Source organism: Halichoerus grypus, chromosome 1 (genome assembly GCF_964656455.1).
Source record: "Halichoerus grypus chromosome 1, mHalGry1.hap1.1, whole genome shotgun sequence".
NCBI classification, from domain to species: domain Eukaryota; kingdom Metazoa; phylum Chordata; class Mammalia; order Carnivora; family Phocidae; genus Halichoerus; species Halichoerus grypus.
Genome location: NC_135712.1, coordinates 207,665,843 through 207,678,949, shown reverse-complemented (window position 1 = coordinate 207,678,949; position 13,107 = coordinate 207,665,843). Strand labels below are relative to the sequence as shown.

Sequence of the window (13,107 nt, the reverse complement as noted above, 5' to 3'; positions counted from 1 at the left end):
GCCTGACCAGTACGTGGAGCAAATGCACCCACAGCAGACTGGCAGCGTCTCGTGGAAGAACCGGGTGAACGAGAAGGACCCAGGGGTCTGTGTGGACGCGTCCTGCAGGGTGCTTCCTCACCTAGCTGACCCCGGACCGGCTTCGTCTTCGCGGCTCTCCTCGCACTGCTGCCGCTCCTTGCTCTCCCCCAGCGGCTGCGGCTGCTGGTCCTTGCATTCTACGTGGGGCACGTCCACCTGTGAGCACAGCCAGCGCTTGAGAGGCCAGAGAGGGAAGGGCGAGAAGGGGTCAGATACCCTCCTACCGCCCCTTCGGCCCCGGGCACCTCCGTGTGCCGCTCCGAAAGGCCGGGGACCCGCAGGAGAGGTGCGCGGGGCAGGGACGGACACCACGAGGTCGGGGACGTGTGGTGGGAGGGCCTGCGCCTGGAACGCTGTAGAGTACAGAGGCGGGGAGACCTGGAGGGGCTGGGGGGAGGGCAGAGGCGCCGGGAGGGGTGCTGGGCTCCTAACTGGTGTGTGCGGCGGCTCGAGTCCTCCGAGGAAGGAGAAGAGGTAGGAGAAAAAGAAGATAAGAAAAGGGTGCGGCGCACGGATATCGGAGCCTTTGTCTACCCTGCTCCTGCCACGAGCCATGCGTGGGAGTCTGTCCTTCTGGCCCGGGCTGTCAGCGTGTCGCTCACACAGTCCCGTCCGTCAGTCAGGGCCTGGTCAGTCAGTCAGGAAATCGGGACCCGGCCAGGCGAGGGGTGGCCCCGATGGCAGGAGACAAGCGGCTGGGTTAGGGCCCGCCAGGGAAGCCCGAGATCGCGGCCGTTCCCCGCCCGTCCGCCCGCCGCCCGGCGCCCGCCTCGCGAAGGGAAACAAGCGTCGCTTACTCCCTGTCGCTCCATCCTGTCTTTTCCCGCCTTCTCCTTCGAGCCCTCTGCGCACGCGCTGGCCCCGCCCCCCGGTTCACACGGCCCCCGCGCACGTGCTGCATCACGTGCTCCTGGTCCCGCCTCTTTTTGAGAACTTGCTCGAGCAGCGGGGCGGAGCTGGCCGTTAACCGGCGGTTGGGCTGTCCCAGAGGCTGCGCGCGCAGCCGGCGCCGCCCGGAGGTGGGGGTGGTTTGTGTGCGTGTGCGTGCCCACGTGAGAGGATCCCGGCCCAGACGTGGGTTGGGGGAATCGAGCGGTCTTTGCGTTAATTCTTAGATTTCAGTTCATCTGCGCTGAGCCCCAAGAAGTCCTTGCAATAAAAAATCCTGACCGTTGCTGTTCTTGATTATGACCTGTTGTCTTCAGTGAAAAAATTTATGCAGTATCACCTTGAATCAGTTACCTGTGCGCTCTAAAACTGGTAGCTCCTTAAAAGCATGGCGGGTCTGGCCTTTAGAGTTGGGCCCATATCCCTTACTAATAGTAATAACAATAATGCCTTAATAGTAACAACAATAATAATTGTCACCTGAGGAGCCACAGACTGGGAGAAAATATTGCTAAACATATATCTGAGAACTTACAGCCAGCATTTACAAAGAACTCTTACAACTCAATAATAAGACAACCCAACTTAAAAATGGGCAAAAGATTTGAATAGGCGTGTGCAAAAGTCCTGAGGTGGGAGCAAACAGTGTGCTTAAGGAAAAGCCGGGCCTGGTGGGGAGGGAGAACAGGGAATGGGGGTAGCTGTGGGTGAAGGATCAAAGTTGGGCAGGGGGCCAAAGCAAGAGGTTGGGATTTTGCTCCAATTCACTGGTCAGCGTCCATGTGGGAGAGGCAGCAGGAATCCTGTGCAGGGCTCTGTCGCCTGTCACACAATGACCAGAGCACCCATGTTGACACTACATTCTGGAGAATGTGGTTTGAATCCTGTCTCTTACCAGCGAGAGGGGCTGGGGGCGGGGCATAAAACTGCCACTCATTCTCAAAATCCATTTTTGCCTGTAACTGAGGCAATAAAATCTAAAACATCAGACTATTGTAAGGGTTGCAGAGATAAACTTCTAGAACATAGAGTTTAATAAACAGCAGCTAACATTAGTATCTTGTGGCAAAGCCACAATGTAAACAAAATGTACATTCCTGCAGCATCAGATTTGAAGATTATTTATGAGAAAAATCTCAAAAGATTCACTGGTAAGCACACGCGCACACACACATGCACACATACACACTGAAAAGAAACAAAAGCAACACACAATATGCAGGACGATTTTTTTTTTTTTTTATGGTGCAGGGTCTGTATAACTTCTGAAAATAAGCAAAATCAAACTTGTTAAAGTAAAATATGTAGTAGCAAAAGTTTAAAAACACATGAGAAAGAGAAAACACCACATTCAGGAGGGAGCAATCTCAGTGAGGTGCTGGCAACAGGAACTAGGACAAGCCCATAGGGTCTTCAAACCACTAGTCACAGATCTAAGATGCAGAAGATCCAAAACAAATATAGTCCGTGTTCAGATTTGATCCAACTGGGGATGGATTCCTAAGTGCTTGTTGTGTTAGTTTATGCTATATACACTTAACCTTCCCCGCCCACCTTCCCTTTTCTGTGACTTTACCCCCCCTCCATTTCTGTACTTATCTATGTCCCCAGCGTACTCCCTTTCCCCCAGGTCCGCTCCCAAGGGCAGGGACCTGAGTCAGCTTTGCCCACTGCTGAGTCTTCGGCTTGCATGCTGCTGGCACTCAGGAGGTGCACATTTGTTGCAAGAATGAGTATTTTTCTGTATGACTGAATTATTTAATTTGAAATACAGAAAAAAAATCGACCGAGTAGCCCTTGGGAGATTGGTGCCCCCACACCCAGGGCCTAGAGAAGCCCACAGCCTCAGCTGCCGACTGTGCTGGCTATAATGGTGACCTCATGGTTCTAGAAGAACTGTTTACGTTTCCAAAAGTGCGCTGACCCTGAAGACATGGGGTGAGCAACATGGAGACTGAGAGTTGCTTTAAAATATTTTCACAGAAATAGAGATCCCACTCACGTTCAACGTGGGTTCATAAAGCTCTATCCTACTCATCTTCCTCCTCTGAGCTCCCGTGAAATTCTCAGGAGACCATTTTTTAAAAAAAGAGCGGCTTTTCAGGGAGAGGATGGATGAGTGGGTGGGAGCACAAAGGACTTTTAGGGCATCGAAAATACTGTGATACCAGAACAACGGACACACATCATTACACGTTTGTCCAAACCCAGAGAATGTCCAACACAGAGCGTGAACCACAACGTAAACCATGAAGTGGAGGCGATTAGGATGTGTCTATATAGTTCATTCATTGTAAGAAATGCACCCCTCTGGTGGGGATGTTGATGGTGGGGAGGCTGTGCACGTGTGGGGGCAGAGGGTATATGAGAAATTTCTATACCTTCCACTCAATTTTGCTGTGAACCAGAAATTGCTCTTTTTTTTTAAAAGGGAGAAGGGGGCAGCTTTAAAGAAATGCTTAAAAAAAAAACCTTGTTTTATTAAAGCTGTCCCCCCGCGCTGTCACCCCACCATGCCTGGCTCCCAGGGGGAATTGTGGCACCTGCCTTGGCCTTCCCCTCTCATATGCCCCTTCCCCAGGGATGGGGACTTCTGTTCATCTAGAGGAGAGCCTGGCACCACCAGGTGATCAGTAAATGCTTGATGGAGCTAGTCTTCCCCAAGGGGTTGGTTCAGGCCAGCCAGGAGCTCCCGAGGATCCAGGACCCCTAACCCACCACTCCTCACACCCAGGGCTCTAGCACTCCTCCATCCCTAAGGAAAGGCACCATATGAGGACAACTGCCCACTTTATTAGCCAGCAGCTGGCCTGCAGGGCTCCCTAGGGCCCACCTTCATAGATCGAACCTGCTACTTGCTACCCTGCCCCTGGGACCTTGGGGCAGGTACGGAAGAGATACGAGGGGTGGGGGTGAGGGGGATGGCCTCACAGAGGCCTTATAAATACAAGGGGGTCACTGGCAGGGATGCTAGAGGGCTGGACAGCTGGGGCTCAGGGAAGGCAGGCTATCCAGGGTGGTCCATGTCACGCGGCGCCCTGTGTCTGTGGGGGCCCCGGTTCGGCGTCCAGGCGGCACAGGGGACCATCATACACCATCTGCAGGTTCACCTTGTGGCCCACCAGCTCCCGGATGTTGTTGATGCCGTATTTGATCATTGTTGGGCTTGGTGGGGCGGGGGGGGGGGGGGGGGGGGGGGGGGGAGGAAAACAGTTTTAACACTCTGTCAGGTCGCGCTCTCCTCTGATCAGGCCCTCTCTGATGGTTCCCACCTCCTTAAAAGCCCAGGTTGTTCCCGGGGCTCACAAGGTCCTGAGTGATCTGTCCTGTCACTTCCCCACCCTCATCTCCTCTCACTCTACCTACTCCCCCTCTCCAGCCACATTGGCCTCCTCCATGTTCTCCAAACACATCACACACATGCTTGCCTCTGGTCTTTGCACTGGGTGTTCCCGCTGCCTGGAACACCCTTCCGCAGATGTGCCCCCAGCTTACCTGTGATTTCACCCGCCTCCGGTCTTTGCTCGGGTACTACCTCCTCCTTGAAGCCTTCCCTGACAACCCTGTCTCCTTAGCCCTCCCTACTGTGTTCTCTCTATAGCACTTGCTGGCTGCAGACACACTCTGAACTTCATTTGTTCAATTTACTTATTTGTCTTGCTAATTGCCATCTTTCTCACTGCACTACGAGCCCAGCATCGCAGAGGCAGGGATGTGTGCTGTCCTACTCCTAGCACAGGACCGAGCATATAGCAGACGCTCACTAAAAGGCTTGTCGAATGAAGAACAGACAGATGGGGCTGAAGGTCTGCAGGCCCCCATGCCCAGCAAGTCACCTGTGTGACAGCCAGACACCCTAAGTGGCTTTGGCACTCACCGCTCCAGGGAGAGGCCCCAAGCAATGACTGACACGTTTTCGGGGAGCCCCATGGGCAGCAGCATCTCAGGGCGGAAAAGCCCAGAATTCCCGACTTCCACCCACTTCTTCAGGCCTATAGGGGTGGGAAAAGGATAGGGCAGGTTGTGTGGATGACACTGGGTCTGGCAGTGATCTTGGGAGTGGGCTTGGCAGTGACAGGGACCCAGGCTTAGCTGTGGGCAGCCTGAGACATCCCTCCCCGTCCCAGTGCCAGGTTCCACCCTGACCTTGGTGGTAGCTGAACACCTCCATGCTGGGCTCCGTGTAGGGATTGTAGGCCGGCTTGAAGCGCAGCTGGGTGATACCTGGGCAGGGGAGGCGGGTGAGCAGAGGGGTGGAGGATAAGCCTGGAGGCATGGCATCCTCCCATGGCTCCGCTAGCACCTCCCACCGCAGCCTGCCTGCCTACCCAGCTTGGTGAAGAACTCCCGCAGGATGCCCATGAGGTGGCCTAGGGTGAGGCCATGGTCAGCCACCACGCCCTCAATCTGGTGAAACTCGGCCAGGTGTGTGGCGTCTAGGGTCTCATTTCGGAATACGCGATCAATGGAGAAGTACTTGGCTGGTGTGAAGGGCTTCTGGGGGTGACAGGCGGGCCAGGCCCGGGAGGAGGTCAGAAGGTCAGTAGGACAGCCCCCTGCCTCCCCCACTGCCTGGGCTGAGCTGCACCTTCTGGGCCAAGCGGTAGAGGGCACGGGCGCTGGCCGACGTGGTGTGCGTGCGCAGCAGGTTTTTCCGGGCCTCCTCCAGCTTCCACGTGTACTTGTACCTTCAGGAGAACAAATAGGAAGTCCGCGTTGTGGCCTTCAGACCCCCCAACCTTCTCCCCCCGCTTACACCGCAAAGTCCTGGTCCTGCCTCACCCCTGTGAGCCGTAGCCACCCTGAGAGTGGGTCCGCTTGACCCGATGGACGTAGTCCATTGGGAGCTGCAGGGCCTCAGCTGGATCTGGGCAAAACAGAGCATCATCTGGTCAGTCAAGGAGCATTTCTCAAACAGCCACTGCACTGAGGACAGCAACATGTGCAGCTCCCATCCTTGCCACCCACAGCAGCCGGGGGCGCCCAGGAACACCCAAGTCAGTCACATCCTCCCTCTGCCCAGAACCCTACATCTCCCTGGGTGTGGGGGCAGGAGGTGGAGACAAAGCTCTCTTTGGGGGCGCCTGGGTGCCTCAGTTGTTAAGCATCTGCCTTCGGCTCAGGTCATGATCCAAGGTCCTAGGATGGAGCACTGCATCGGGCTCCCTGCTCCGCGGGAAGCCTGCTTCTCCCTCTCCCTCTCCCCCTGCTTGTGTTCCCTCTCTCGCTGTCTGTCAAATAAATAAAAATTAAAAAAAAAAAAAAGCTCTCTTTGGCCACCCTGTCCTGTCACTGCCCATTCCTAGTTGTTCACTCCCTCCAGTCACAGGGCCTCCCAGCTATCTGTGAGCATACCAGGCACATTACAGCCTCAGGGCCTTTGCACAGGCCTTTCCCTCCTGTAACTTTCCTTCCCATATATGGTTCTCTCTCTTACCTCCTTTGGCCTTTACGTAAACAAAGACTTGATTTTAAGTTGACAGCCTCTTCCCCTTTCACGCCAGTTTCCACTGTGTCTACTGCCATCTTGCATTACTGCATTTGCATACAACTCAGGATTTAATAAATATCTATCCCACCAGACACAGGTCTCACCAGGGCAAGGACTTCATGTTTCATTCAGGGCTGTAACCCAGATGTTTAACAAAGACCTTGGTACACAGGAGGGGCTTAGCAACCATTTGTTGCGTGAATGTGTGAATTCTTAAGATCCCTTTCCAGAAACATTAATTTTGGTGCATCTGAAAAGCTTGACACCAAATCCCAGCTCCACCACGTTTAACCTGTGTGACCCAGGGCAAGTGATGTTCCTTCCCTGAGCCCCAGTTTCCTCCTCTGTAAAAGAGAGCGAACAGTGCTACTTCCTACATAGTCGGCAGGGGAATTAGAACAGAGACTGGTGTATGGTGAGAACTTAGTAAGTTTTGGATGCCATGACAATGGTAACAATGCCATTGTTGTTCCTGGCCAGGCCAGGTAACCGGCAACCCCTGGCCTCCCCTGCCTCGGGGCGGGGGCGGTGGGTGTTAGATAATAACAACCATTGTGAAAAGTCATTCAATTTCAGACAGTACTAAACACAGTAAATGAAAGGAAAAATCAGAAACCACGCTTGAAGACTAGAGATGAGGGACTTTTAGAATTCAGGGGGGTAAGGGCATGTCAAGGTGGCCTCTGTGAGGTGACCTGTCGGCAGAGGTTTGACGATCTGGGAGGAGCCAGCCTTGAAGATCTGGGAGAGGATGGTTCTTGGCAGAGAACTGCCCGGCAGCACAGGCACGGGCCATGAAGTGGGCAGGAGGGGACATGGGAGGAGGTCACAGAGGTCGCCGGGACCAGCTCACACCGACCCGGCTGGCCACGCCGAGGATGGGGTTTATTCTGTAAACTGAGTAGGACACTCCAAAAAGTTCTGGATGGTGCGGCCAGTTCCACCCACCTCGGAGGAAGAAGGTGTCATGTTGGTCACGTGCCGGGTGCTGCTGGGGCTGGAAAAGTGCATCAAAGTTCCAGAAGGAGCTCTCAATGAAGTTGTCAGTCGGCATCTCTGTGAACCTGGAGGGAGATGCGGCCTGACTGCCCTGCCTGTGCCCAGTGGCTGGGCCAGCCCCACCCCCGGCCCCGTGCTCACCCCATCTCCAGGAAGATCTGCCGGAACTGCGTGCGGACCTTGAGCAGAGGATGCAGGTGGCCGCTGTCTGGGAGGACGCCATGGGCCAAGAAGTTGTACGGCTTGAAGGGCCGGTCCCGCCAGGAGCCACTGTTGGGGGATGCAAGGTACGTGGGCCTGGTGAGGGCTGTCCTTCCTCCTCGACCTGCCCCATTCCTGGGGTCACCCCCTACCTGGAGATCATCTCTGGGCTCAGCTCTGTCTCCTGCTTGGAGATGCTGGTGCTGAAGGCACTGCCTTTGCTCACCCAGTAGGTCTTCAGGGTCCTGCGGCCAGAGAGGAAGAGGGGACGCCACTGTCACCTCCTTTAAGAGGCTTCCCTATTTCCCAGCTGATGCTGACCCCAACACCAGCCACCAACTCACTCTGCTTTATTTTCTTCCTGACATTCATCATCACCTGAAATCCTCTTATTTAGCCCACACTCACATCCCTCTGTCGCTCACTTACTCGTTTAACAAATACTTAATGAGAATCTACTATGTGCCAGGGTCTACTCAAGGTACTAAGCATACAACTGAGCAAGAATAATAGCTAGACTCTTAAGGATTTATTCCATGCCGGCAGGCTCTATTCCACTGAAATCATCCCACTACCTTGTGAAAAAGAGGCCATTTTACAAATGAGGAAACTGAGGCCCAGAAAGATCAGGAGACTTGGCCAAGGTCACACAACTAATAAGTGCCAGAGCCAGGACCTGGACTGGGCAGCCCTCCTCCAGCCTGTGTCCTCATAACCGTTATGCCACTCGGTATCTGCTCAAAGGGTACATCAGCCCTGTGAGAGAAGAGCCCTAGGCCTGTCCAGGTCCCGCCATTCAGTAAATTTCAGACACTGAAATCAGAGCTGTAAAGGAAATAAACACGGCACTGGTATGGAGAGTAGAAGCGAGCAGCTTTTGTGGAACTCAAAGGGAGAGGGGGGTGTCAGGATGGCCTCTTTAAGGTGACACACAGGCAGAGGTTTGATGCCCAAGCCTGGCTTAAGGGAAGACCATTCTCGGCAGAAGTCACGGCATAAGCGAAGGCCCTGAGGTGGCATGAGCCTGGCACGAGCTCTTGACAACCACGTGGTAAAGCAGAGCTGGGAGGACACTGACAGCACTGTGGCCCAGTCTGGGCGGGGTGACTCCGTCCCCCCAATCCCTAGGATCAAGTGGGTGATATGGGACGGAAGGGGAGGGCACCCACTCACACTTCAGTCAGCAGCTTCCTCTTCCTGAGCTCACTCCTTTCCTTCTCACCCAGCTTCTCAGCCTGCCCACCCTGGACCAGCTGGAGCCGCCGCTGCACCTCGTCCTCCACGCTGTCCACCTGCCGTGATGACGGGTGTGAGAGGCTACTGAGAGGGCCGGGGGCCCCCCTGCTCGCCTGCCACCCCCGCCTGCAGGGACTCACCACTCGGAACACCCGGGGCCCATCGGCTGCACTCTTGTCCACACGGATCCACTTGTTGGACATGGCCTTGCTGAAGCCCACCTTGCCGCTGGGCAGTCGCTGGGGGAGCGAGGCCACAGTGAGCGGAGCATGAGGGCCCCTTCGCCCCATCGCTTCCCTAGGCCTCGCCCCTAGGACCTTACCATGAGCTCGCTCTGGGCCAGGCCCTCCTGGGGGATGCTGCGAAACACCCGGGCCTCATGGCTGCCCTCCCGGGCCATCTCCTCACCCTCAGCAGTAAGCTCCCAGCGCTTGGTGGAGCGCAGCTCAGCCTCAATGATCTGCAGGGAAATGGGGGAGGGAAGACCCGCAGAGACAGGGTTCAGAGCCAAGCACGCCCTCACCACAGCACTTGGGTTGCACAGCGCCTGAAGCCAGCTTTATTTATTTATTTTTTTAAAGATTATTTATTTATTTATTTGACAGAAAGAGACACAGTGAGAGAGGGAACACAAGCAGGGGGAGTGGGAGAGGGAGAGGAAGGCCTCCCGCAGAGTGGGGAGCCCGATGCAGAGCTCGATCCCAGGACCCTGGGACCATGACCCGAGCTGAAGGCAGACATTTAACGACTGAGCCACTCAGGTGTCCCTGAAGCCGGCTTTACATCTGAGCTGCACCACTTCCCAGCTGAGTGAGTACCCCTCGCCGAGCTTCAGTTTCCCTTCTGTGACACAAGGATAATGACAGAGACGGCTCACATCTCCCAGGGTGAAGTAAAGTACTAAGAATGGTACCTAGCAGAAAATTAGTTCTTTCTATTGCTTTTGAACCTGAGAAAGATTTTTAAGGCCCCAAGTGAACTGATTTGTCTCCACATTTAACGTGTTTGCATCTCAGTGCCCAGCGTGTCAGCAAAGGGCCTCCAGGTCCCCAATACACACAGGAATCCAAGGCTCCATGATGAGGATGGGTTCAGGTCGTGCACAGAGGAGCAAGGTTGGGTGGGGCCCACAGGACTTAGCTCCCTCTCCACTCTAATCCCCAGCTCTGCTCCTCACTCCCTGTGTGAACTCGGCAAAGTTGCTTAACTTCCCTGAACAAGTTTTCTTATCAGCAAGAGAAAGGTGTGATGGGCTCTACCCCAAGAAGTTTTCTTGAGTAATTACTGAATTAACATATGGAAAGGACATAGACTGTTACGTTACCATCACTGTGTTAGGCCGAGCCACAATAAATAGCCACTATTTAACCTTCTGTGACCAACACAAGTCAATTTCACATCAACCAAGGTACTGACACTCACACCCAAGGCCCTCTCTGCACTGATGACCTCAGGCTCTGCAGCCTGAACGCTTAATTTCAAATCCACGTTTGCCTGTTCCTTCTAGTGACACTGATCAAGTTACTGACCAGTGCTCAGAAGGTGTCCAGTCTGCAAAACGGAGATATCAGTGCTACCATCCTGGGGTAATGACAAGGACTAGATGATGAATAAAGCCAAGACCAAAGTGGGGCACAGAACATGAGCTTGATGAATATGCAGCCCAGTTATGTTTTCTGATTTGTAGCCCCAAGGATCCAGCCTCCTGGGTGGCCCATAGGCCTCTCCGAATCTTCCTCCTATGACTCTATCACCTTTTACTTGTCCAAGTCAAAAAGGCTGGGCTTCATCCCTGCTCTCCCTGCCTTGCCATGAAATCTCCTTTCATTCCCTCTCCTGAATCCTCTCTCCATTCCACCTGCCTCCCTACAACCAGACACCAGGCCCTCTAGCTTGGGGATGTGCCAACCTCTGCCTTCCTCCCCTCACCGCCAGTCCTGCCCCTGCCAATCCTTTCCCAAAGTGATGCAGACAGGACACACATCTGACTGCCTCCAGCTCCTGCCATGGCTCTCCAGTACCCCCGTGAGATAAAGACCTACAAGGCCTTGCAAATTTTGGCTCTACTAATGCCTTTCTACACCTGTTTCCCGTTCCTGCCATTGTTCCCTGGAGCTTTCCTCCTCAGCGCAGAGGCCCGACTCAGCCATCACCTCTTCCAGGACGTTCTCCTTGACTCCCAAGCCTGGGCCAGCTGTCACCTCTGGGTTCCCTGTACTTCCTCTATCGCTCTGAGAGTCACCTGAGTATCTCCCTCATTAGACCGCTACCTCCTTCTTGAGGGCAGCGACCGGGTCTCCCTTGTCCACCATCGTGCCCTCCCTGATGCCTACCATGTCTCAATGGACATTCACTGAGCGCAGAACGTCAGTGCTTCTGGGCTCTCACTTGCTGCCGACTCCCCGCCTGTGCACCCCAGGCTGGACTCCCGAAGGGTTCTTCAGCAGGCAGGGCCTTCGGACAAGGGGACTTCAGGTGCAAAAGCGAGGAGGCCCGGCATCACGGAGCCGACTCACCTCGCCCAGCGCTTGCAGGCTCTTCACCGCGCCCACAACGGCCTGGTGGTCCACGCCCAGCTTAGCTGCCAAGTCCGCGCTGTCCAGGCCGCCATCGGCCGCCTCTAGCTGCCGGAGCAGCACCTCCGCCACCGGGCCGTCCGCCATGGCTGCTGCCAGCGTGCTCGGCGTGTCCCGCCGGGGCCTGAACAACCGGAACCGGAACCGGCGCCGGGAGAGTGTCGCCATCTTGAGTGTGGCGGACCTGTGGCGAGGCTCAGGATGACGCCATCTTCAGTGTGGCGATTGAAACTTACAGGGTGGGAGAGAGTCAGTGCCCGCCTCCGCCCTAGCTAGACTAGTTGTGTCTGGTTGACCAGAGACGCCAAATGGAAGACCCCAAGGACAGAATCGCAGCGCTGTTTTAACTTTCATCTAGCCCCACTTCCAGCAAGCAGGCGATGTGACCTTGGACTTCCCTCTCTCTGAGCCTAGGAGACCTCTGCCCTTGTGGGATTCGCTCTTGGCCTGCAGGAGGGCTGTAGGTGGTGGGCTCCAGAGATAGTCATTCCGCTGATACCAATGACTTTTACGTTTTTAAAGGGAGGCTAGGTAGGGACCATCCCTATTTATAAAGGGGAGAGGGGCTCACCTAATAATATAGTCAAGATAGCAGCTAACCTGTATGGACATCTCGTGTCCTCTGCCAGTACTAAGTGCTTTGGGTGTGTTACTTCATTTTCTCCAAAACTTTGATGTAAATATTAATATAATCCCCCTTTCACGGTTGTGAAAATGGAAGCTCAGAGGGTGATATGACTTCCCCATGGTTCTACAAGCAGTTGGTAGAGATGGTGTCAGAAACTATAAACACTTCAGATCCCACTCCAATCCCTGCATGCTCTGAGAAGATCAATGTGAGGGCAATAATGGAGACCCTAATCAGTACTGGCCTGTAGAAATATAATGCAAGACACAAATCTGATTTTAAATTTTCTAGTGGCAATGTTAAAAACAAAATGGATGAAATTAATTTGAAGAATCTACCAAACCTAATATGTCCAAATTATCATTTCAATATTATAAAATTACTAATGGAATATTTTATGTTCTTTTTTCATAGTAAGTCTCCAAAATCTGATGCGTATTTTACACTTATGACACATCTCAGTTGGGACCAGCTACATTTCAAATGGTCAATAGTCACATGTGGCCAGTGGAGATTAGACAGTGCAAGTAGATTCTAATCCCATTTATGCCACTCAGCCAAGTCGTTTAATCTTTCTGTGCCTGTTTCCTTGCCTGGATAGAGATGATATAAGCCCAGGTCATTGTGAGATTTAAGTGAAATACTGCCCACACACATACGCATACTCGCTAATACTAAATTGAGTGTGGACCATGTGACAAGCACTATCGTAAGCAGAACACCTTTACTCATTTAACCATCACAATTATGTGAGCCTGAAAATTGGGGTTACTAAGATCACCCGATCCTGACCCTACAGTGAGGTCCTTATAAAAATTCAGTATGTGGATCTCCAAGTCCCTTCTTAGCTTCAAAACACTTCCCTTGTCTTAGTTTATTTAATTCCTCCAAGAGTCTTTCCTTCTTTCTGTCACACAGCAAGTAGGTTTTATTTTATTTATTTATTTATTTTTAAAGATTTTATTCATTTATTCCACAGAGAGAGACACAGCGAAAGAGGGGACACA

General features: G+C 53.5%; 1 protein-coding gene across 1 annotated transcript; it reads right to left on the bottom strand.

Moving 5' to 3' along the window:
• Positions 1–2,186: 2,186 nt before the first annotated feature.
• FARSA (phenylalanyl-tRNA synthetase subunit alpha) lies at positions 2,187–11,602 on the bottom strand. The gene is made up of 13 exons (XM_036110823.2): positions 11,413–11,602; positions 9,219–9,356; positions 9,037–9,135; positions 8,834–8,952; positions 7,813–7,905; positions 7,601–7,729; positions 7,409–7,524; positions 5,752–5,836; positions 5,558–5,657; positions 5,298–5,466; positions 5,116–5,193; positions 4,847–4,961; positions 2,187–4,134 (listed from the first exon to the last, which is right to left on the bottom strand). Exons 1-13 carry the CDS (start codon positions 11,557–11,559, stop codon positions 3,996–3,998), a joined length of 1,527 nt encoding a protein of 508 aa, XP_035966716.1. The 5' UTR covers positions 11,560–11,602; the 3' UTR covers positions 2,187–3,995.
• Between the last annotated feature and the right edge of the window lie 1,505 nt (positions 11,603–13,107).

What these genes read in the sequence shown, in the direction of transcription:
- FARSA (XM_036110823.2), bottom strand. Translation starts at nt 11,559, where the DNA reads ATGGCGGACGGCCCGGTGGCGGAGGTGCTGCTCCGGCAGCTAGAGGCG. An exon ending in TGGCCCAGAGCGAGCTCATG is followed by an intron (nt 9,136 to 9,218) that starts GTAAGGTCCTAG and finishes TCGCTCCCCCAG; the next exon opens with CGACTGCCCAGCGGCAAGGT. An exon ending in AGCCCAGAGATGATCTCCAG is followed by an intron (nt 7,730 to 7,812) that starts GTAGGGGGTGAC and finishes ATCCCCCAACAG; the next exon opens with TGGCTCCTGGCGGGACCGGC.